Consider the following 25,938-nt stretch of genomic DNA (forward strand, 5'->3'; position numbering starts at 1 on the left):
GAGCAAAAGAAATCTCTCCTTTAAGAGAAGAGTGACCTTATGCCCATACCTTATGCCAAGGGTATGTCTCTTACTGTATCCAAGTTAGATAGGGTGGAAGTTGATGTTTAGAAAAAACCCCATACACAACCAATAGAAGCCATTAAAAATGGCTATTATGTTGGCATTTTTATGAACTACATGAGCGTATGTAATCCCCCAGTTAATTTAAAGAGGTTCAAATTCCAATATACCATGACTGCAATAAATTTTTGAACATTTCCACAGGCATCAGCTGTTGGGGTTTTTTTGTTCTTTGGTTTGGTTTGGGGTTTTTTTGTTTGTGTGTCTTTGCTATAGTGAACAGTCTTTTGAAAACTAAGACTTATTTATATTTGTGTGTGGGAAAGCTTACTTGTATTAACAAACACTGGAATAAGAGGTTACAGACAGCAGGAGATCACTGTTTACAGAGATAGCTGGGTATGAAACCTATCAAATGAGAAGTACTATACAAAGACACTTTAACAAACAGGTGTAGAGACTGAATAAATGCATGAAGTTCAAAGATTTTTCTTCTCTTTATTTAAACACAAATACATTTACAGCATGCAGGTAAGTTAAAACTATATGGCGTCTTCCCCAAACCAATTGTTTTAATGCATCTTAAGTGTACTGAAGTTAAATCGTGTTCCACAGGTAGACTTGTCCTCATGTCAAATTTAGTTACACACAGTAGTGAGTCAGCATTTAAGTTATGTAAATAATTTAGTTGTTCACCAGAAATAAATACTATTTCACCGTGTTCCTATCCTAAACCATCTTTTTAAAAATATGATCTAGAGGAACATAAAAGAACCATTCAAAGACTGCAAGTTGAAACAGCAGTGTTGAACATTCCCCGTATAGACTGAGTATTTTAATTTACAAAAAACAATAATTGTCCTGACCGGCTGACCCAAGACAGCCAAACCAGAAAGCAAAAAAATTGGTTTTTTTTTTTTTTGCCTTTTTTTTACATTTTAAGAGGCAGGTCTTGGTAAACTTCATAAAAGGTTTAAAATAAAAAAAAAAGTTTAAATATAAAAAGGTGATGTACACTGAGCTATAGGCTAGTTACCTTTTTTTTTTTTTTTTTTATAAACACAGCAATTTTCAGCACCAAAACCTATGATAATTACCTACAGGAACAAAACCCCCATTCACAGGCATGAGAAAAAAATCCTGCTTCATTTGAATGCATTTTAATGAAAGTGGGGTTTTTTATTTTTATGATTGCATATTAACAAATGAAGGTCTGAAAACCTGTAGTTAATGTTGAGAAAGATAACGGACAGTGCTGCTTCCATTATGAGAAAATCCATTCGAAGTTTGCTGTTCCTTAATTTTTCTTTCCTCAGTATGCTCTCTTTAATCATGCTGTAAAACAACTGCAAGTTTGGAGTGTTTGGCAGCCTTAATGAACAGAAGAGTCTTAAAAGCTGAAAACTCCAAAATAGTGAGATTTTTGCCTGATACACTCAACCTTTAAAAATCAAACTATTAAAAATTCAGACTACTGTAGATATAGAAAAAAGTGGTTCAAGGTCTAAAATCTGACTACACTCCATCATAATATAAATATTTTGTCTATTTATAAAAGTTGAAAGTGATCTGCTGTCTGAACAGTCATTGGGTCTCTACTGTTTCCACAATAACTGATGAATACCCAGAAAAAAAATAAAAATCATCAAGCCAGCACACAAAGTGGTACCAACTGCATATGGAAAGCTCACTGAATTCTTTCAGTAGTATTAAGTTCCTTCTCTCTTGAAGACCTGGTAACTAATTTCTATCCAGAAGGTGGCTGTTCTAAAAATTATAGTGGCTAAACCCTATGAATAAGTTAGGCAAATTATACTATAAAATTTAAAAACCCAGATTCAGCTCAGTGGTAGTACTGAAACTCAAAACCAAAGAAACCCCATGTTTCATTGTTAGCCACTTTACAGGACTTTATTGCAAAGAGAAGAAAAATAGTCAACAACTACTACTTTGGACATTTCATATACCTACTTACAAATGGATTACAAATACAATTCAGGGTAGCACTTTATTTTTTATTTTTAAACACATGTCTCTGGGATTTCCAGATACACCAGTTTTAAAAAGTTGTATCTTTTATTACTGTATCCGAATTCATTGACCAGTTGCTGAAAAAAATTTTAATTAGTTAAAATTTTAGACAAAGATTCCAGTACTGTATATGTAGTGGAATATAAAGTTAAATTTTAGATCGTGCTCACTTCACTATTATAAAATAGCGAGAGTGAACCACCACAGATACAGACAAATGGATAGACAGGCTCATCAGAATGAAGCAGAATGTTTTCACTCCACCAGACTGTACTGTGTGTAGAATCAGGAACAGGACAGATGGGATAATCCATTGCCAAAGTATTTTTTGTAAACTTAAGTTTACTCTTATTACTGTACAATATTTAATTCTAAATTACCCGATAAACGGGCATTTAATCAGATAACAGTTAAACAGCCTTGTTCATATTGAACTCTTTAGTTCTGTGGTGTAGCAATTGCAGTGCCTTATGGCAGCTGTCATAAGCACACTTCAGTATTCTTACACTGTACAAATAAATTTAGTTCCAATGCTCTAATGTAGCATTCCAAAAGAAAACTGTAGAGCAGAGTGCCATTCTAACTCAGTGGGACATGTAGTGTGAAGTGATAAAAACGAAAGTATACTTAAACACTGTTGCACATTCCCTAAGACAGTAAGATGTACACAAATTAAGCTAGAAAATTTGAACTAAGATTTTCTCAACGTACATTCAGCTTGGCACAGTGCGGACTAAATTTAAGACATGAAAGACAAACTGTGTAATGAGCAGAGCTACACTTTAAGTAACATGTCATTTTTCAAGACACCAAAATTGCACTCTTTTGGTTTTTTTGGGAATCGGTTAGCAGAACTTGTAGAAGGGGGAAGAGCTGTACAGGCCAGGTATAATTTATACATTTTCAAAAAATAATCCTACAGTCCCCAAAGGGAGAGATTTCGTCATGGAATGACTCCCTCTACACGATATCCAATCCTCCTCACGCTGCATTTACTTTTCAGCAACTGTAAATGAGAAGAACAACAAGAGTTAAGTGCTTGTACCTCATAAGCCAAAAAGACCAAGTCATTAATGTTTACAGTGGACTGTATTCACCATTTACATACCCTTTAAGAGTCCAATTCTTAGACTACTGAGGCAAGTGCTAATAAAACATCTACTCCAGAATAAGAAACTACACAAACACAACACAACAGCTGGTAACTGTTACCATCAACTTTCCAGCACGATAAACTGACTGGGTATCCAATCTTGGTTGCCTTAACAAAGTAAACATTACAAAGACAAAGCAATTATAACCCAACTTCATTTCCATGACTGTTGTTACTTTTCCAGACCACTGAGAATTGTCTCAATACCCCCCATCAGCTGCTGCAAAATTTTGCCTTTGCTGTTTTGGGAAGATGAAATGGGAATGAAGAGATCATTTGGCATTAATTATCCTAAAAAAGTTTGATTTGCAGAAAGAAATAACAATTTACCACCTCTGTATTTCTTTAATGTTTCCAGAATAATTTGTTAAATGGTGGTCGTCAAATGTAAAACACTACATCAGGTTCCTATTGTAACAAAAGTTTAAATGATACCGGCTACCTGAGTATTCACAGATTTATATTCAATAGTAAAATAAAGTTGTAAAAAGTTTTGTTCCTTTACTTCCATAAGGGACATGTTCTTCCAAAAATAAGATAGGAAAGTTGAAATTAATTTCAATCACTCTCCTGCCTTTAAGCGTTAAACTCTGCGTGGTTCTACAGCAACAGGTAACATGCTGACATTAGAACTGCACAAAAGCTTTACAAATGCTTAAGGGACTCTGTAAGCATATTATGTGGGAGTTTCTTGGTTTGTTTGTTAAAAAAGTGTTCTAGCCAGCACTTAGCAATTTTCCACTCCTTCATGATTTATCTACATATAGTCCAAAAGTCAAAGTGCTAAGTCTCTTATTTGAACTCCCCAGGACCAACAGCGAAAGCTTTTCTCCAAAGCAAGGTGCAAGCTCAAAATTTAGTGATTTATTCCTGATTATACCAACTATTATAAATACTCCTAAAGAAGTATAAGATTAAATAGTCTCTCTTCAGTTAGAATTCTAGGCAGCATCATAGCACGTGCAAAGTCATGCTAAAGTAGGCATCTAAAATAAATTGAGTCAATCATACCTTGAAACGTCTCTACATTGGACAGCTGAGCTAGACTGCCGCCTTTGTGGTCAAAGTAGCTATCTGAAGATTAATTTCACCATACTAACATAATCAAGAATCCATGAATTGCCAGCTTCTTAGTCATTCAAGGCAAATGTTATTCAAAGTTAAAGTACCTTCACTTCAACCTCTTATTTACTAAGAGACACTATTGAACAGAACCAGGTACCCTAATTAGTACTACAGCCTGATTTTCTCTAAATTGGAGAGAAAGTTTTGAGAAGTCAGTCAGCTAATAAAAAGAAACAAATGGAAACAAGATTGATGTAAGCTGCTCTGGAGCCCTTCAGAGAAAAAGGGCCCAGGATTCAAGCACCACACAATCATTTTAAGAGTATTTTCAAACTGAAGATGCTGATAACCTTAGCTAAGGGAATGCCTAGAAGACATTTATACCAACACTCAAAAGTGAAGACTCCAACAGAGAATGCAGCAAAGCATTATTATTAGGTGACGAACAGACCAGCTACAACACAGACTTTTTAATTAGAGAGATGCGATTCTGTGAGCAACTTAAGTACCATATATCTGTAACTAATTAGGAGATTAGAGACATGTTCAAGTAAGTGGACATATTATTTCAATTACTGTAACTGTATTTAGGCAGGCTAACATTTTAATTTTACCTGATGAAGACATTAATTTTTCCATTAAATACTTTAAAATTACTGATACATGAAGCAGTGTGCAAACATAAGAACGGCACGTAAACAACACATAAGAACAGGTTCATTTTTTGTTTCATTACCAAATCTTTTCTGAAGAACACCATATTTTAAAAGAATTTAAACTGTCCACTCCTTTCCCAAACAGTAGCTATTGGCTGTGACTGGGAATTACCTCCAACCGATTGTTTTCACATTTTGTTCTACTCCAGCACAACTCCAGAACTACCATTTCAGAGCAAACACTAGTTGTTACAACAAAACCAGAAGCAGCCTTAGTCAGATGTACAGGTAGTACTGTTCCTCTAACTATAAAATTCTGTTTAAAAAGAAAAAAAAAGGTCAGATTTATTCCAGTGATTTTATGCCACAGAATGAACTGTAACCAAACTAATACAAAGCTGTTTAATCACACCTTTAAAAAAAAAAAACAACAAAACTCTTACAAGACAAACTTACACTTTGTCTTGCCGTCCTCCACCTCCACGTACTGCAACCGGCTGGCTGTTTTGAGTGAACACACCACCACCACGAATTGCATTTGGATGAGTTGGAGAAGCTGCTGGGTGCTGGCCAGGACGGATAGGCTTAGCTGCAGGAAAAGAAACATGCTTTACAAATATATACATCACAATTTTACCTTTGATTATTCAAATTTGCTAATGCTTTATGTTACAGTAGCCCAAATGTAATAATCAAGATTGAATGCACTTTGAATAAGAAAAGAAGTTTAGGAGATGGTATTCCGAGATCCAACAGGTAAGCGTCAACTATAAAACACCCTAAAAAAATAGACAAGGTTATGCTTTTATCATCCCTATTAGAATTAAAGCTAGCAAACCTTTTGATAATACATGTGAAGATAATGATTATCTGTCCCACCTAATGTACTTCCCTCTAAGCATCCCATTTCTTGGCTACATGAACTCCAATAAGACACATCGCTAGACAAAGTTCCACAAGGGTTGTGTTCCTGTAAGGAATCATTATACCCTGCTGTATTTCCTACATCTACTTGATTGATAAGCCCCTAGTTACTCTGCTCTGCAAAGTGGTTCTGCATACCTATTACTCCACAGATAACACTGTTTTATCAGTTTCTTACCACCACACAGAAATAAAACTTGCTCTGTTACTGAATTCAAAAAACAGTAGTTTTGACAGGTAATTCACAGGTTGCATGCACTTTGATAAACTATACTTTCGATCAGTTTTGCACTAGCTCATAACAGGACATGTCCAACAGTATGACTTTACAAAGTTCTGTAACAGTAAACAAGCATTTAAAGTTTCAGCAGGTAAGAGTGGATATAAAGTACCTACAGATAGCAACTGCATCAGAGAAACGCGTCTCAGTTTCTGCCTCACAGGAAGCCGATCTCCAGTAAGACATGAGTAGGCTCATCTAGACATTTAAGTGCAAGAGGTTTTATACCTGTGGTAAGCTCACTAGAATATTCTGTTTGTCTTCTTTGAGATCATGTGAGAGAAAAGGTACGACAGGAAAGCACCTGTCTTCAAGCTGCCACTCGAAGTGACCAAGAAAAAAATATGTGTAACTTTATTCTGCAACAGCTCTTTGCAGACCTACAGAATATGAGCAAAATACAACTGCAATGCTTATTTTAGTTGCATTAGCATTTAACAGAAGTGTATTGATTACTGAATAAGAAGTAACTATGTAATAGGCACAGTTAAGTCCTCCACAGGTCACACATCCTCTAGGCCCTCAGCACTTGAAAGGATAAGGGCAGGTGGAGGACCAAGGGAATAACACTGTCTTCCCACCACACAGCAAGAAGCAATCCCAGCTACTGCAAATTTCCAGTTTTTCCATTCTTTTTCCCTAGGCAGGGCTATGGAGTTCTGTATGTTTTGGAACAAAGAACTGAAGAGGTAATTAGGGATCTTAGTATGTTAGTTGTGGGTTTCTGTTTGCCCCTCTTCCCCACAAGATCAAGAGACAGCAAGATGATTTTGTTGTTGTTGTTGTAGGTGATGGCTTAAATCTGTCTCCTTGCTTTGGAATATCTACTTAGTCTTAGGAACTGGAGTGACGTTACAGACTTAAGACTCGCAATCATTGTACTGTTTTGTTCTAGGAAATGGAATACACATTCAGGCTAGAATTCTAGGATGGTAAGCCTTTTCCAGCGTGTACAAAAATCCAGCTACCAGGAAAAGAACCTTTTAAAATAAATAAAAGACACCCCAAACAACCACGCACCACCACACACACAATTACAGTCTATAAACCAAAATATAACTCATGGTAGAAAATACATCAAGTTCACGCATGCAGTTCCAACTAGGATTGAAAAATGCACACATGCACAAAGATCAAAAATATCAGGAGACAGACAATGCTTTAGGGGGCAAGGGATTCTTTACTAACCAATTTGTGCAGAATGTCCTCTTCTGGCCATATTCTTGGATCTTACTGCTTCCTTTATACGATCTACTTCCTGCTGATACCGTTTGCGATCACGAGAAGCATTTTCTTTGGCTTCCTTCAGTGCAGACTCCAAAGCTTTGACTCTTTCAGCTGTAGCTCTAAGTCGCTTCTCCAGTTTAGGAAGTTCACAGCGAAGATCTGCATTATCACGTACCAGCTACAAACCCAGAAACAATTATTTTCTTGGTAGTTCTCTTCATAGGGAGAGCTAACAAAACACCCTCCTGCCCCTACACAGGCAAAACAGTAGGGCTACTATATTTTCTTTGCTTAAGCTTTTAGCAAATCTAATAGTTCATCAGTAAGACTGTAATTTGAAAGTCAGTCATGTGGAAGAACATGCTACTCAACATAAGCACTTGGTCTATATACTTCTTCAGTCAAAACCAGGCAAGCATCCTCTAAACTGAATTCTAACCCTAAACACTAACTTGGACCTTCTTCAATTTAAATGCAGCTGTTTCATTACACACCCTACATACCTAAAACAGTTACTAATTTACTTTACAGGAAAACTTTAGTCTATTGTTTTATATCGAGACACACTGAAGATGTAGAAGTATTTAATTATGAAAGTGATTTTACAACCAACATGCATTTAGTCACGTCTATAATAATGCACCTTAAGTAGCCTGTTTTTAATTAGAACTTGAAATAGAGCTTCATTGTACCTGCTTGTGAACCTTTGTAAGCTGTTCAAGATTATTCTCAAGGAAGGAAATCTTCTGCTTTTGTGCAGCGCTGCCTCCTGTATCATCCGAGTCAATCTCAGCACTCTGCAGTAACAAAGGCATGGGGAGGGAACGGAAGGCTGAGCACAAATCTGAACTCGTGCATTAAGATCAAGCCAGAAAAATTACAATGCATAAAGACAGTTCCTCATTTAGTCCTAAACTTAAATTTATGTAGCATTCTCAGAAACACCAGGTTTTGCTACAGCACCACATTACCTTTTTCACTCTAGTAGCCAGATCTTGAACAAACAGCTTCCGAAGATTGTGAAGAGTCTGAAGTTCTTTTGCCTACAGTTAAGGGCAATTAAACAAAAAATTAACAAAAATAACTCTGAAAGGGGAAAAAAAAAAAGCAGCAAGTATTGACATTTGTTTTGGAATATACTCTTAGCTTACCACAGTCTCTTCCAAACCCTTTAAGTCTTGCCTTGCTTGTTCCCGTCTGTCCTGCATAACCCTAAAAGAGAATAAATTAACCCTGACACATTCCAGCAAAATTGGAAATTTTAATGTTTTAGGAGACTAAAGTGATAAACGCTGCATGGTACAAATGAAAAACGTCTTCCAGCTGAAGTCCTCAATTATGGATGTAGCCAACAGATGACAGCACACTCAGAAATCCATATGGGGTGGGAGTGGGGGAGTTGCAGGAGGAAGAGAGGGAAGTACTTTTAATATTGAAAAAATACAAACAAGTATGTTCACATGCATAAATTATAAGTTTCTAAAATAGGTAAAGAAAGACTATCAGAGTCAAGTCCAAGATGAATACTTCAGGAGATCTTACCCTACAAATGTTCTAGCTCTACTAGCTGAGATGGTATCACATGGCAGATTAAGGATCTTTATTTTGTTCTACCATTTCACCACTCTACACATTTGCCAAAGCTAGCATCATAAACAGCGATCTCAGTTCACAGGAATATACCCTCACGATTATCACCCTACAGGGCTTCTGTCTTCCAATTTAATGTGAAAGTGTTTACTACACTGCTAATGTTTTCTCTCAAAATTATAAGGCAGTGCAATCACTAAGATGACAGGATACAGGAAAGAAATGTGGACTTTTCTTTTTATGACTCAAAAGTTGGAACAGGAAGGCCAGGGACTGCATGAAAATGAAGTGTTTCTACTAAGTAGCCAAAAAGCTGCTTTTCCTCTTGAAACCTCTCTTTACTTGGCCAGTTCCACTACTAAACGATTAAACATTTGAGGTAATAAAATATTCTAAAGAATATCTCAGCATCCTAACCATTTTCCGGACCTGGAAAAGTAGTTCCAGGCATCTTATATAACTCTAAGTTATATATAAACTATAAAAAACAAGTTAATAACCTGCATTTTCTGGCCCGCCATTTGCCATGCACATTTATGACATACAGTATATAATATATACTGTATATATTATATAATAACTGGATTCAAAAAGGCTGGGGGAGGACACAGAATACCAAACTAATTCTGAATGCTTCTTTGCAAGCCTTTTGAAAAGGAAAGTTTCTAATATAGCACGTGCCTTTAACAGATCAATACTTTATATAGTTTAGCTTGTAAACCGAAATAAGGATTAATAATGTGGTATGTATACTAAATCTTACAAGACAAGAAAACCTATTGTAACTTTCATAACCATTGTGACATATAAATAAATTAGAATAAGATGGATTAGTAAAACCAGAGTACTGTTAAAATCTTAGCCAGTTAAAGCAACATCGTATTTCACAGTAAGGCTAAAAGAAAAAAAAAAAGTGTTGCTTATTGGATATCAGTATAGACCAGTCGGGTCCCTCCAATTATTTCAAATTCTATGATAAAAACTTGAAAGCCACTGCGTGTTTTTAAACACGGCCAAAAAGCATGCACTTTTTAAGTTTTAAGTATAAAGTATTGTTTTAACTTCTGTAAAGATGAATTCATATATACCAGAAAGGGGTCGCTACTGATATTCTAGAAACATTTCCAGGAGATTATGGTCTGATTTCTACAAGTTGAGAACCGTTTTTCAGCTTGACCCTTGGATACGTACCTGCAAGCAGAATCCAGTTCTAATTTTTGCATTAACTTTTCAGTCTCTAATTCACTAGTACACTGACTGTACTTAGTTACTCAATGAAGTATGCAGCTCTTTAATCTCAAGAATAAGCCCGTTAGAACCATGCAACTCGTTAAATCACACAAGAACAAAAAAACCTAGGGTAAGGGAACTGTTACAAGCCTCTTCCAGTCTTAAAGCATGCAATACTTAGCTGCAAATTGGGAAGTTAATCACTCCAACCCATAACATTAACAAAGGAAAAGTTGTGGCCATCACATTATTTTACTTCCAATTTCAAATATTAAGGCAGTGCAAAGGTTTAAAAAAATCATCAAGTTCAAGAAGGCTCTGGAACCTCTAACAGGCACATACAGTGAGAGCCACTTCATCATATTAGGTCATTAGTTTTTAAAATGCAAGTGTTCCCACACACATTTGTTTAATGCACCATTATCACTTACGTAAGCTCATGCAGTTTTCTACTTTTTTCCTGATCAGTCGCTTTTAACTTCTCATGTTCAACTCTAAGACGTTCCTGTTCAAGCATCATCTTCTGGTTTTGGCTGAACACAGAAAGCAAATATTATATGAACTGAACCTGTCAAACACAACATTCAGTAAAGCAACACAAGTTAGAAAGACACTGCTAGAGGAAACCCTTGCCGCTTCTTTCCCACCATGCTGTGTTTCTGTACTTACATGGTCCAGAGCCATTTGGCATTACTAAAATAATGACAATTACGTACTCTTGAAGTTCAGTGATAAGTTTCTCCTTTGCATCAACTTCATCTCTTAGGCTACTGATTTGTTTCTGATGCGTCTCACGATGGCTCTGAATTTGCTGTTCCACAGCTTGCTATTAGAAAAAACAGTATCTATTACATTTCAGGCAGTTACCATACTTCACTTTGTTGTTGTTTGTTTAAAAAAAAACCAACAAAAAAGCCAATGAAATTAACTTACCTTGACTTCATTTGCAGTTTGAACCTTATTCAAGTGCTCTTTCTCCATCTCATGGACTTTTTCTAGTAGATATAGAGGAGAGAAAACACATTTCAACCAGGTAAACAGGCAATCACAGGAAAGATGGAGTTAATTCCACCTTCCCTTCCCAACACCTAAAAATCTGGAAGGAGCCCCCTCCCACCACAAACATCAATTAAATCAGTATCATCTTTAACTTAATGCTATCCATATTAGTTTGCTGTTTGAAACATGTTCTCCCGTTGATTAATTCTACATGTTCAGAGCCAAAAGCCATTCTATAGCTCTGCCCTTCAATCTAAATAGAACAATTCCCTGTTTAGCACTATATACTTAAAACGGTGGTGGCTGGGGTGTAGGGAGGCAGCTCCTACCCTGTGCTCGAAGTTGAACTAATTCTTCATTAAGGGAATCCACAGACTCTTCTAGTTGTCTCTTTTTCTGTTCCACGTTCTGAAGATATTCAGTCAACGACTTGATCTTGGCTTCATGCTTGTAGAATGAAAAGATTCATTTACTTGAGAACTAGGTATCACAGAATTACATCTGCATAAACAGTTTATACTTATTTTTAAAACAAGTAACCTGATGTCAAAACAAAAATGGTGCCAACTAAACTAAGAAGAATATGACTACTCAGGTAGACCTGTAACGTAGCCTGTAAGACAACATCTTTATTCTGGATCGGAACGAAATACATTTTTGGCTGGGAGATGTTTTGAATGTTAAATACTATCAGAGGCAAGAGAGGCCTACTGTATTTAGAAGGCTGCACTGAACTATGCATCTCAAAAAAACAAGTGACCATCTGTACGTAAAACAAAATATAGAAAAATTAAATTGCATATGTAGATCACAATTTTCAGAAGTGTTAGAAGTCATGTTACTGACCTTTTCTAACAATCTCATTAAAATGGCCTTTCTTGCATTACAAGTAAGTTTAATGTGCTATGCAAGCCTACCGTAATTTTATTGTGCTATTGCTACCTTTCCCAACTTCCATCTTGCTGCATTAGTAGGCAGAGTGCTCACTAGCCACTGCTTCTGTAAGACTTGTACTTGTAAATGTTCCTGTGATGGAGAACATATGGACCCCACTATTTAATACAAGTGCTAAAAAAGCATTATCAGGCTACAGATATATTGCAGAAATTCTAACACCCTGTCACAAAATTACACAGAAGCATCAAAACTGAAGAGAGCATACAGAGCATACAGCTGAGTCTTGTGGCTGTTCGCTCACAAATGTATTTTTTTAGGTGTCAAAAACTGCAACTTTTCTTTCACCCAGCAGGTTAATGAATTCAAAAGAACATTTAGGAATACAAAAGAAACATTTACCTGTGAGATACGGAGCTGGCAGGCAGCCAACTCCTTTTCATTTTCTTCCATTTTCTTATTGCTTTCAGCTTGTGTGCCTTCTAACTGTTTGCAACGTTTTACCATTGTTTTTACTTCTGATTTCATTTTACTAATGTACAGTCTCGCAACCGTGAATTCTTCATCTATCATGCCAGTTCCCTCAGGCTGCTGAAAAGCGTGGAATGAACATTTAGAAAGCTCAGACAATGAAATAGAATTAAAGGCGAGCTGGAACAACTTTAAGTTTTCCTATTGGTTATTTAGAAGTCTGCACAAAGGTAATGAGTCCTTTGAAGAAGGAAATACAGTTCAGTATAGATTTCTAATACTGCTCACATTCTTGTCCTACAGTGATCTTCCAGATTTATCTTTTCAGTTCCTCATTCCATTTTTAATGTTAGTATCTTCCTGATTGGCACTACAGGTCAGCATTAAATTTTGAAGACTATGTTGTTGATTACGACCACTTCATATAGCAGTTTAACAGTATGAATGAAAACTCTGCTTCTGAGAGAAAAAAAAAAAAAAATAAATAAATCATACCTGCTTTTCCTTGTCTTTGAGGAATCAAATTCTATTTGGGACCTGATTGAGTCACAGTTTAACAACTTGGGCATAAGCTTATCCATTGCTTAATACACATAAGGCTTCCTCTAGTGGTTATTTTTACCATACTAAGAAAACTGACTCCACCTAGCCACAATGTATGTATGCAATACATGGCATTAAAAATCCTTACCTTGACATCATTATTTCCTACTGCAATTCCTATCTCTGCAAGATCTTTTAGTAAGGAGGCCATCATTTCTGTTGCTCGTTTCTTCTGATGGTTGGTCATTTCTTTAAGTTTCTGAAGCTCTGCATCTATACTGGCTAGAGTGACCTATAGTAAAAGAAGTTAAATTAAAAAAAAAAACACACACAAAACCAACACACTTATTTTTAGAACTAATTTCATACTATTTATTTACATATAGCAACATGTGGTTGGTTACCTACTGAAATGTCCCATTTTTATGTCTAAAACCAGATCAGTAAAAATTTAGAAGTCCTAGAGTGACAGCATTTCTTCTGAAAGATATGTAAAATGCTGGGGATAGAGGCCTTCAGCTCACAAAATATAATCTTACAACTCTGCCACAAAATTCAGGTCAACATTGTTAAACAGCTTCAGAGTTATATACAGTTAAATATTGCAGAGAACTGCATTTATAGGAAAGGGGTACACGGACAGCAAGTCCAACACCCGTCACCATATTTTGGTAAAGGAAAGGAATTTCAGCTTTGCCTGCAGAGCTTTTAACTCTTTCCTACTTGCAAATAAAAAAATGGCACCCATTTCCAAGAGTTCATAAGCACTAAACTTATTCTAGAGCAGTTTTTCAGCTAGTCTGAGCTGCTGTGGTTGGTAATGGCTGCAGCTCAGCAGCCTGCATACTCCAAAGTTGTCTGCTTTTTGTTCTCCAGTTTTAAAAAAATGCCTGAAGTTTTACAGCAGAAAAGTCTCAGCCAGTGATGCCACAGAATGGTTGCTGCACGGGTTAGCTGTGACAGACCAAACACCTTACATTTTACATCACCTCAGAACAGTTGTTGCCTTCTTATGGATCAAGTTATTCATGACACTCAATGCATGTTAGTCAAGTGATTCTAGATATTATAACTATCTATAAAATGAAAACCAATGCAAACAAAACAGAAAAACCCCAAACCTTCACAATCACACACATTGAGCTAGCCTGTTTCACAAAATTTTAAACGCTGCCCATGATAGGAAGACCAGAGATCATCTGACTTCCAGCTGACCTTCAAGTGATGTAAGTTATCAGTAAAGATTACTCAGCTTAGAATACTTTTAAGTTTAAAGAGAAGTTTCGTGATCTTGTGAACATCAGCTTCAATGCCAGTGTTCTATCTAGCCAAATCTTACTAACTGAAAATTGAAACCCACGTTCACTAGAAGACCCAGACCCACTGAATTTTCATCTTCAAGAACAGAGAATAATGTGACTTGTGCCCATCACATATTCTGTGTGCAATGCCAGCAGGCATGCTGATCCTTTCCAGTACTTAGAATTTTAGGATAGTGAGTAGACTATTAATTGTTTAAAACTGATTGAAGTCTGCCAAATAATTGGCTACCAAAATGGTCAGTCAAGTCAGAAACTGTTAAGGGGGTGTCTGGCATTCATTCTTCGGGACTGATGTTGCATCTGTATTTCAACCAGGGTAATTTTTTGGAGTATGTCCTCAGTCTTCAGGACTACTGCTTTCAGAAAGTAAAATAAACTGCCTATTTTTGAAGGCATCAAGATAAGTTATTTTATGTGCCATAAATATAGCATGCAAATACACATTCCTGTGAAGAAAAGCTGTAGCATGCTCACTGCAATTTCAAGACTAGAAGGAGCTGATTAAGTGAGGATTACCCCAACTGCACCAGAATGACAGACAAAACTCACAAACAGGCAATAAAAATGTTAATTTCTGACATCCAAGATTTTGCTGAATACTCTTCAGGTAGTAAAATGCCACAGGTACTAAAAAGAGGAGAGCTATAAAGGTCAATATTCACTGTGCATTTTTCTGAAACTCTCTGGTTTTAGAAAATCATCCTTTGCTAAAACTCGAGAAGTTTCAGACTTAAGACTCCCATTTTCCCTTGTGAAAAACCTTTAAATGACTTCAAGCAAGAGGAGGTAAGGCAATAAAAGTTACATTGAAGACCGTCAGTAATTTCTTATCCCAATTTCATACCGATTTTTGATTGAGTTCATCACTAAGCAATTCATATTCCTTTGCCTTATCTTCTACTTCCTGAGACTTCTGATCATAATTGACAGCTAATTCTTCAAGAGCTTGTAACACCTCTTTCACTTCCTCCTTAGAGGCGTCATTTTCAGCCTGAAGGCGATTCAACTCTGCCTGCAGGTTGTCTTGGTCCCGCCTGGTCGATGCTAGAAGCTGCAACATTGATAAGAGATTTATTCAAAATCACAGCAACATATAATCATCAAGAAAATCCATGTAGAAGTTGAATCTTATTAATACTTCTAGCTACTACACTAGCTTATGTCTACTTTTTTAGTGTCTAACATCACACAGCAAGGATGGCAAGTACAGATACAGTGAGAGTATAATGCACAATAAATTTATCAGCTATATGTATAGTTCTTTAGCTTTTAAAGTATTTGCAAGATGGAAGTGATTACAAATCAAGACACAAGGACAGCAACTGGAAATACACATGGAATACTGCAAGTTCTCAAAAAAGCCACTGGACACTACTCACAAGTCTGAAATTGTCAACAGGCTAGGAACTAGACTTCCAGCATCTTAACCCTGTTGGCTGCTTAAGAATAACTAGACAAAGTGCACAGTTGCTAAAGAGGCAGATTTATTTAAGTAAGAAAGATTAAACAGTAGCTCCAACTTCCTGAGCTACCCATTTCCTTCTTCCCATGTACACAAAGATTATTATTTTTTTAATCATTGTGCTATATAGAATCATTTTTTCTACTATCTTGGCTAAATTAAATTAATACTGTCATTATTAATAGGTATCTTCCCCCTTTAATTGAATTACATCAGTGGCAACATGTGCATACAAATTGTTTCAATATTATAGCAAGCATATGAATTAACACACAGATACTGCCTTTTTCATTATGGGCCTTTATATTTTCCTCCTCCCCCTTCTCTCTCTGTAGAGCAACTGACCAGAAGTAAACCTCAAAAGAGATTCCTTACAGTAAATTGAGGTATCTTTAGTTTTGACAAACTGCTAACTTGGCATGTGGAAAACAACTGCTGATACCTTTGCATAAAATACTTTGACTCCTTTGATCTTCATGGATACTTAAGGTTCAAGTAACAATGCTTTAGGTTTAGCCATTAGTACAGTGTAAAATGGGAGGAATGAACAGGCAGAGCATTTAGATAAGGAATTAAAGAGAACTATTGTACCGTATTAAGCCACCATTCTACTCCTTGGTCCCAAACTGTAACCTATTCCATTTCCAATTTCTTTAAAGGAAAGACAAACAAAAATACAATAAAGATGCAAGAGCAAAACTCACCTCTTCCTGATCCAACATTTGTGTTTTCAGTTTTTCTACTAGTTGGCTCTGCTGATTAATTTCTTCATCCTGCAGTTGAAGACAGACTGTGTTCAATAAACTGACAAATACCACTAAGAAAAAATAATCTAAGAGACAGGTAGATATTAGGCATCTAACTTTTCCATATTCTTAAGACGATTACATAACTGAAAGCAATAAAGTTAAATAATCATTTTGATTTCACTGGCTGATCCATTAGGCTCTTAACCTGGCACATATATGTAAAACACCATGCTTCAAAGACAAAACTCTTCTAGCTGTGCTTTTGCAAGTCTTCTCCAAGTTGTTCTATCTTCCTAAAAACAACTAGGGATTTAATTAAAATATTTTTTCCCCTTTCCAAACTTAGTACGACTGCTTAAATTCAAAGTAATGCTAAAATAAAATATGCATAACACAGAAGGAAAAAACTGCTGTCTTCACTCATTTTCCTGCTTTCTTTTTATTTTACTTTTTCCTGGTACAGCATTATTCCAAACAATCGGTTAGCAATGTTCTACTCCCAGAAAGCAGAAATAACATTCAAGATTCTCATTAACTTTTCCTTCCTAACTTTCATTTTTATCTTTTTTCCCTATGTACAGATACATTAGCTTTCAGGACATTTTTTAGTAGTTTCAGCAAAGGAGGGAGAGCAACTATGAAAGGATACTCACTTAGCACCAGATAAAGCAGTTTTGGTTTATGTTAATCAGAGTTTCAGTATTAGAATAGGCACTCCTAGCAAATACTTCAGCAAGCTGTACTAACAAATGAAGACTGGCACATTAAGTATTACATAATATAGTTCAATATAATTTCCAAGAGGTCTTACATTAAGTAAGAACAGCATACCTTGTCATCCAGTTGTTTGTACAGTTTGGCAATTTCTTCCTCACATTTTCTTCTCTCAGCATCAGTGAAATTGCCAGTTACTCCAATTGTGGTAGCTGGTTTATCATTAACAACAGTAATATCCTTGTCCACTGCAAAAGCTTCTAAGTTGGCCTTCTCCTTGTCAAACTGTTCATCAACTGGTACAGTCTCCCCTTAAAGAAAAGGATAATACTTAGTTTTAGTACAGTGAGCCATGAAGTATTTTCCACAGTTAGCCCTGAGAAGTATCACATATTCCTCACTAATAGTACTGCTCCACGGTTAATCAGCAATTGAGTTCACATGATTACATGGCAAAAAAACGACTGCTAGATCATTCAAGCTATCTCTTGCTTACTGCAGAACATTGCATTTCACCTAGTTACTCTGCTATGAGCTCCATACCTCACATCAAACCATATCTTCTAGAAAGGCACCTAACTTACCCTGAAGGTAGGAAATCCTTTATTTTCCCTTGGCAGTCTGTTTTGCTAGGTAGCCATGTTCACTTTTAAATTGCTTTGCTTCAATTTAAAATATTTTTTCAGTTACACTTTTATCCTTTTATGTTCATTAATCCTTTTCTGATGAGAACACTTTACTAACTTCACATACAAAAAATACCACACACTAATCAAGCCACTTCTCTGGTAAACTAAACTGAATTCCTTCACGTCTTATTACAAAACGTTTTATGCAGTCCTTGGAAGGTATGGGCTCTTTTCAACACTCCAGTATCTTGTGTCAATATTCTGGAAGAACTATACTTAACATCTCAGGTGCGGCCTCATATCATCTCTACGAAAGATTACCCCACCCCCCACCTCCACCCTACTAAACTTATTTAAGTCAGCTATTTTTCTCAGGTCTACATCAGGATGTGGTACATATGTCTACAGTATTTCAAAATCACCTTCTATAGCTGCCAAACTCCAGAATACATCTGTAAGTCAGTCCTACATTCCTTCTTTCCCGAATTTATTCTCCATATTTAACTTGCATTTTGCCAGACACTTCAACGGATAAGAAGTTAATTATTCAGGAATAAAGAATGGGCACATACTCTGTACTGTCAGCAATTTCAGGCTTTGGGTGGGTTTTTTTGCCTATTAACATGTTTGAGTTTTAAACAAGGACAAGATCTTGCGATACTGATTAGAATTAGAGAACCAAACCAGAGGAAATACTCAGTTTCTGCATTTACAATTAATACCATCTTTTCTCCTCCAAAATAGAATGTATGTAACTCTAGCTCTGCTAGTAAAACAAGTGTTAAAGAATCTAACACCAACACACTTTCAGATGTTTTTGCCATTATTGTGATTATTAGAATCTATCCCAGCTGCAATACAGTGAAAAACAAGAAGTTCCAATGTCGACTTAATTACTGTCTTACACAGTGCTCTTATTTATTTTTGGTATCCTGAAGACTAATTCTGTTGTCTTGCCTAAAGTTTGCAGAACAAAAAAAAAATTGCTTCTCACCATTCCGCCATCTGTTGAGTTCATTTTCTAGCCACTGTATGGTGTTACGCAGAGTCTTGTTTTTCTCTTTTTCCTTCTCATACTTTTTCTTCCACTGTTCTGCAGTAAGCTCCACGTTGACACAGACTGTATTCTTAATGGTCTTTGCTCTGCATAGAAAAGAGCAAAGAGCTCTGAAACTTAGTTTTTAAACACAGGAATTAAAGGCTATTAAATAAAATTTCTGCATCTCACTGGTGAAAGGGTAAACATTCCAACCTCTACCAAAAGCTTATTTCTACTCCCTGACAACTATACTATTTTTTCAATTGGATTAATACAACTGTTAATGGACAGAGCAATACAATAAACTCTGTCAAGGCTAAAAAAAAATCTCAAGCTGGGTGACTTGGAAAAATTCAGCCGCATACTTTCACCTGAAAAAATTCAAGTCAGGACAGTAGTGCACAGCTTTGAATGAAGGACAGTATTCACCACACCTAGCAAACATTTCTCCAATGGAAAGCATAATATTTTTAGGTTGTACACCATCCACCTTATTTAAGAAATAGCTTGTTTCAACCTAAAAATCCAGCTACTAGATCTCCATTAACCAAAAAGATGTTACAAGTTCAGATGTGATTGTCTACACTGGGTGAGCTTCACCCAACTCAAAGACATTAGCTTTGGAGAAGAAACTACAGGCATGAATAATATATGCTAATGAAGTTAGCATATAGGTTTTACTTTAGTACCATACCTCACTTACCTCAGTAATTTTTTCTGTATAGTCTTCTACTACCAAATACCCCACTCAAAAGATTAGAACAGGAAAAAAACATAATAGTAATTAGAAAGATCCACCCCTCCCACCCCATTATGGGTCCTATAAGCACCTTTCTACAAAATCTTATTGCAGCTGATTACTATAAAAAGGCACATGTTTTTCTACTAAGTTACGCGATATTTATCTAGCCTTCAGTTACTACAGCTGAGGGTTTCAGCATAAATTTAACATCCCTAGAAGGCTGAATTAGTAGACCAGACTAATTATGGTGGCTGACAGAAGTGTACTCTTAACTCCTGAAGAAGTCAAGAACATGAGGCAGTGAAACTACAGAGCTACAGCTGGAAAACACTTCCCAATATACAATAGGTCATTCAAGACATACTAAGAGGAAAGGAAAAGACATCCTAGACTCTAAAAGGAGACCAATTGCAGAATGCGGTCATTACTCCACATCCACAAACTACCCATATTCTGCATGACTTTTAAGAAATCTGGTCTACTTTTCATAATAAAAAACTTATCTAAAAAGATCAGTAGAAAACTACCTTTTGAATTACTGTGGAAGAGGTACGCTAACACAGAAGGCCAGATGAACTAAGTAAAATGCTGACAGCTTTTGTAATGTGCTCCAGTAGACAAAGTGATTAAATCTAGCTGTCAGGAACTAGAGTATTACAATGAAGCATTAATAGCATTAAAGAAGAGATACATAACAAAATAACAAATTTGAAATGTGTACTTATAAATTCCATTACAAATGACACAGGAATTTAGAAGTACGAGCTCAAATGTTACTGGAATGCTAGGTACAAGAAACAGATGAGAATGTGTAATTCAACACGCTATCAAAGAAAGGGTGGCAGAGAACAGGCTCTCCAGGCAAATGAAAAATTCGGCTTAACAGGGGAGAACTCTTTCCTCCCTCCTTCCACTTTAGGGAAGAAATAAAATAAATAATAATAATAATAAAAAAAGAGTAGTATTAATTACTCTCCAAGACTATACATTAAACCACATTTCAAACCAAATGATACACTGTCCTCCTGGAAATACAGTCTTTAGAATCATGCCCAGTTTATGGATTTTTATATAATGAGGTAAGGTAGATCACAACACTGAGCCACACATGCACTGAAAAATTATAGAAAAGTAAGTATTTTAAGTAATTTGGTTCATGAATCTTAACAGGGTACTTATTTCTCAGTCTGCATTTATTTCTGAGCATAGTAAGAGCAAAATATTAACTCCTTTACTCACCTTTGGCCAAACAGAAGAGTAGATTTCGTTTCCGATTCATTGTATGAAGAAGGAGAACAGCAAATAACAATAGTGGTTCTGCAATTACCCCCTAGTGAATCTTGAAGGATTCTGGTCATTTTGCTATCACGATATGGAACGTAAGTCTACCAAGAAAACGGTTAATTGAATCAGTCATGGTTTTTCAGACACATTAATATGTTGAAATAAGAGTTATGCTTTTGCTAGGTATAAGCTTCATTAGAAAGACATTAAATTCTACTTGTAATTCATAAATCATAAGACCAAACATGCATGGGATGGCATAGAATTGTGCTTCTATGTTTCGTGTTAGAGCACAAGAAAATTTTCAGTATGATGTCTAGGTCCCCCAACATTGAATGTAACTTTATTAATAATCAGTGTTGACACAGTACAAGAATAACGGCCACTTGCAATGCATTGATGCAACTGGATTAGTTTCAAAGACTCTATCGTATCACTGAGATCAGTACAGAATTTCTGCATAATATCATGTTCAGAGATGCAAGCTTTTAACCTTGAAGTATAAAAACACAAAAAGAGAATACTTACACTGCTTTCAGCCAAAGCCGAGATGACATTTCCAAGAGCAGACAAAGACTTGTTGATGTTCTTGGCCTCATCCAGCACAGCACCTTCTGCTCCAGTTTTACTAACCTATACAGTGTTTCAGTAAATTACTAAACGCATCTTCAAAAAACACCTTCCACATTTAATACAAGACTTTGGTAATTTTTCTGCTTTGAAGTCAATCTCCCTGACTTTATGAGGTACTCATAAGCAAGCTGGATTAAAATAAGCAGACTCCTGCTCAGACCTTTTCCCTGATTCACCATCAATTTTTCATTAAAAACCCGGTGTTGGAAAATGTTTCTAATTTTTGAAACCTCAAGTGAGTATTTTCCTTGTGAAATACACCTTTTCATAGAAGATGACTTCTATCAGATAAACAACTTCAAAAGTTGTTTGAAGTTTGTCAAAAAGTTTTAATTCCTTAAACACCATACACCACCACCACTCCCTCTGGAAAACATAGCAGAGAGTCTTTATTAGCAAGAATTTGTGAGAACAGATTTCAGAAGCTGAGTCTGACCTACATGAGTGCTCCAGGAACTTAAGCAGATATCAGCAGAAATGTGAAAAAAATCTGCCCTGACACCATTCTATTCACCTTAGCTCTTCCGCCGCAAGGCCAGAATTTGACTTACAGTTCTGTAATCCTCCTTTACTATTCTCACCAAGCTGTGATCATGACTACAACTAAGCAATTCTATTTGTCTGTGTTTAAACCAACCCAAGACAAGGCATCAGAGAGCCTCAAGTAATTAAAAAAGACTGGGAAACGCATGAAAGCAAAGTTCGAAATAAAACAGTGAAAGGAACAAACTACAGAGAAAGGAGACTTGCAACGCAGTCCTTTAACTTTGTTCTCACTGCAACGCTTTCAGTTTCATTCTCATTTAAAAAAAACCAACAAAACAACCCACCATCACTAAGAAACATTTCTGAATAAACACAGTATCAGAGACAAGGCCATCAAACAATGACATGAGGAAAGACAACAGCAAGCTGGAGACAAAGATGGGTATAAACCCAGAAGCAAAGATAATACCCAGCAAAAATCCAGCTCTTAAAAGGTTAATTACAGTCCCTAAGAAGTGATACAGAATAAGCAAGATGGTATACGTTTCCTTCACTGCTTTAAGACACTGACACAGGAAAGCTAGCTGTCATTTCAACAATATTAATCAGAATTTCAAACTAAGAAACTTGTTTTATGGACGTATAATATCTGAGTTTTCTTATGTAGTGGTACCTCTTTATTCCAGTATATGGCCAGCCAACACACCTGTACACATTTTTGCTCTCACAGATACAGAGATTGAAGTCTAGCCTATTTCCCCACCTATTTCATATTTACAAACCCTCACTGTAGAAATGCAGGTCAGCTTGAAGAGGTAATATGTAATAGCCAACCCAGACTAGGATTCCAAAACCACATTCAAAGTCAAATTTAAAATGCTTCAGAGATGACAAGTGAACAACTAGTATTAAAATATTTGACTGTAAAGAACAACCAGAGTTTTCCACAGCAGAAAAATTTAGAATTACCTTTTCACTACCTGCCAAGTCCACAAGGTAAAGTTTTCCACTTAGTTTCTGTTCTGTTTGAGTATTTTCTTGTTTTACGTTAATAAGAAAAATACTATGACTTCTGGAGCTGTGTTCATTCATATCTATAATCCAAAACATAAACTGTCAAAAACATTTGTACAACAAAACCAACTTAAAACCCCAGTATCTTCACACACTGACATGACAGATTTAAAGCTAATGAAACTGTATAAGCTCTCAATGACTATTAAACTACAAGCAGTAAAACCAATAGTATTATCTAATTGAGTTACACAGACCCAGTTTCCCTTAGGCATCTATTAATATCACATAAGCTCACTGATAAGATTTGCTAGCCTGTCAACTATGGATTTCACACATTTAGTTTACTTTATTAGCACAGAAAGCACATTTACATTCTGATACCAGAACATATTCTTTTTTGTATTTACAACGTAACACATTTGATCCTTTTGTGCAAATTTGAACTAGGTGGCCATAACCTTTCAGCCCTTGCTCGTTGAAATACCTACTGCCCGCTCTGCTGTGAAATACGCAGAGTAAACAAGACTTAATTAAAATCATTCTTTAAATTCAGTAACTAACAAAATTTAAGCTGACTGCAATCTGAATGTGAACACCTGCCCGTTTCTTCCTTTTAACCATAAATCCCTCACAGGCCTAAAAGGACCAGCTTAGTGATGCCAGAGAAGCAGCTCAACATAGAATATCCTCCTACCCAAATTTCTGCTCTTTCTCTGTTACTTGGTCTGGTTCCCCAGTTCAGAACCTTACTACCTAGGAGCAATTAAGTGAAAGTGCAGGACTGAGTCATTCCTTAAAAGGAACATCATGTTTTTATTTTCAATCCTTAACCAAAGGATTGAGAAGAAAACATTTTATTTTCTTAATGACGGTATATTCTTTCTTCTCCTGAATAAAGAACTAGACACAGGAAGACTGTGAAACTCACACTCAAACTGGCTTTCGGAGATTTCTGACAGTCACTTCAGTCATTAAGAACTGAAGCATCCTTTTTGGTTTTTTTAAACCCTCTGTCATTTCCTAATCCTGCTTCGTGTTGGAATTCAGAGACCTACAACATGGCTTCTTGCAACTCAGTTGCATGCCACAGGGCAAAAAGCTTGGGACATTGGAATGCTGCTTAAATCTGCAGCATGTCTGAATATGTATCCTGAACAGCTTTTCTTAGAATATGCAAGAGATGGCCAAACTGTAGACAAGCCACAGTGCCTCACTTAAGAGATTCATAGGCTAATTGAAACAAATTCCACAAATCTGGGATTCTGCACTACTGCTAACACAGAACTACACCTTTTTCCTCAATGATTCAGAGCTCCTCACTGATCACTTACTTCCTCCTTTCAATCCAAGTCTAAGCAACATCTCACAAGAAATGAATTTAAATACTTGTTTCTGAAACATATGCTGAAACAGCTTATGCTAGATCCTTTCTAAAACCTGAATTATTTAGCTGACTATTTTTGCCTTCCCTACTTTTTGAGGCATACCACAAGCAAACTGATAAAGCACTAAAAGGAGACAAAAAGATAATACTTACTTGTAACTGCTACATGCCTGTTTGATTTTCCTTCATCTATAGTATCCATAACTTCTTCCGGACTACATACAAAACGCTCTGTGCAACCCTTTAAAAAAAAAAAATAAACACACAAAAGAAAGGCAAAACACCACACCAACAAGCCAGAAGTAAAAAATGTACACTAGAGGAGCAAAAGATGAAAATGTATCAGATTGATGCTCACCTTTACATAGGGAACTCTATTTTTGTCCTCATGAACAGAAAGATTGGTCTTTGAAACTAGAAGAGAAAAAGATCTAAAGCTAAGGTATGTGTGATTTTTTTTCAAAATGAATGAGCTGTGTACAACATGTCCAAGCCATAGATGTTATTTCTCAGCAACACTTTATAAGACATTTAATATACACGAAAGAACCACTACTGCAGCTTTAGTAATATGATATAGATTAGCTCCATGCTTTTCCAGTTTCTTATCACGTATAGGTTATTAGCATATTGCATACCCATCTCAGTATCATGGTAAGGTTTTTGGGTTTTTTAATATCACTCTGCAGAGCAAATTATTTTCTATGTTCAATATAAATAAAAGGCTTACCATCCAAAAGGTCCCTTATTTTATCCAAGTATATTTCGAAATATGACACCTAGAAGTGGGAAGAGGAATAAAGATACAGCATCAGAAAGCAAAAATAATTGTCTTTTTGATCAGAAGGATCCAGCATGATTATTATGACCTCTCACATAATACCACAACTAGCTCAAGTCCTTAAGGCTGAACTAAAATACACCTTTAAGAAGAAACTATTTTGATCAAAAGCTTCAAACACTACCAGCAGTGCCAGAAGTTATCAGGATAGCTACCATCAATGTTTAATGAAACAAGATTAAAGTGTTAACGTAATTCTTTAAGAAGAGTCAGTTACTTCAAAAATAACTCATGTTTAGATTTTTCCAAGTTACAGGCACTTGAAACTGATACAGAACATCCATTTCACCATAGAATACTTGCAGTTTTAATATAGATTAAATATATAACAATTAAGAAAAATTTACCTTAATATGAAACTCAAGATTCTCATCCATAGAGTAAATATAATTAAAAATATCTTGCACTATTCTTGGAATAATACCCATTCCATCTGGGTCGTGAAGCTTTCCCTTATTAAAAGAAGAAAAAATAAAATGAGACATTCATACTGAATCCAACATCACAAAC

At 36.0% G+C, this 25,938-nt stretch overlaps 1 protein-coding gene across 2 annotated transcripts in view; it reads right to left on the bottom strand.

Annotated features, from left to right (window-relative positions):
• Window positions 1-536: 536 nt before the first annotated feature.
• KIF5B (kinesin family member 5B) overlaps window positions 537-25,938 on the bottom strand; it is a 37,155-nt gene continuing 11,753 nt past the window's right edge. The window contains exons 4-26 of one of the 2 annotated variants that reach the window (XM_056335793.1): window positions 25,776-25,880; window positions 25,318-25,366; window positions 24,946-25,001; window positions 24,741-24,828; window positions 23,156-23,280; window positions 21,596-21,700; window positions 21,023-21,168; window positions 18,997-19,145; window positions 17,491-17,684; window positions 16,615-16,683; window positions 15,293-15,499; window positions 13,275-13,418; window positions 12,515-12,700; window positions 11,548-11,665; window positions 11,153-11,214; window positions 10,936-11,045; window positions 10,651-10,752; window positions 8,551-8,611; window positions 8,371-8,442; window positions 8,092-8,196; window positions 7,361-7,577; window positions 5,425-5,557; window positions 537-3,100 (exon numbers count right to left, since the gene is read on the bottom strand). In XM_056335793.1, coding sequence (XP_056191768.1) covers window positions 3,094-3,100; window positions 5,425-5,557; window positions 7,361-7,577; window positions 8,092-8,196; window positions 8,371-8,442; window positions 8,551-8,611; window positions 10,651-10,752; window positions 10,936-11,045; window positions 11,153-11,214; window positions 11,548-11,665; window positions 12,515-12,700; window positions 13,275-13,418; window positions 15,293-15,499; window positions 16,615-16,683; window positions 17,491-17,684; window positions 18,997-19,145; window positions 21,023-21,168; window positions 21,596-21,700; window positions 23,156-23,280; window positions 24,741-24,828; window positions 24,946-25,001; window positions 25,318-25,366; window positions 25,776-25,880 — 2,610 coding nt within the window. In that variant the 3' untranslated portion in view covers window positions 537-3,093. Of the gene's footprint in view, window positions 3,101-5,424; window positions 5,558-7,360; window positions 7,578-8,091; window positions 8,197-8,370; window positions 8,443-8,550; window positions 8,612-10,650; window positions 10,753-10,935; window positions 11,046-11,152; window positions 11,215-11,547; window positions 11,666-12,514; window positions 12,704-13,274; window positions 13,419-15,292; window positions 15,500-16,614; window positions 16,684-17,490; window positions 17,685-18,996; window positions 19,146-21,022; window positions 21,169-21,595; window positions 21,701-23,155; window positions 23,281-24,740; window positions 24,829-24,945; window positions 25,002-25,317; window positions 25,367-25,775; window positions 25,881-25,938 lie in introns of both variants that reach the window. The other variant, XM_056335792.1, reaches the window with a different exon arrangement.

This window comes from Falco biarmicus, chromosome 4 (genome assembly GCF_023638135.1).
Source record: "Falco biarmicus isolate bFalBia1 chromosome 4, bFalBia1.pri, whole genome shotgun sequence".
NCBI lineage: Eukaryota > Metazoa > Chordata > Aves > Falconiformes > Falconidae > Falco > Falco biarmicus.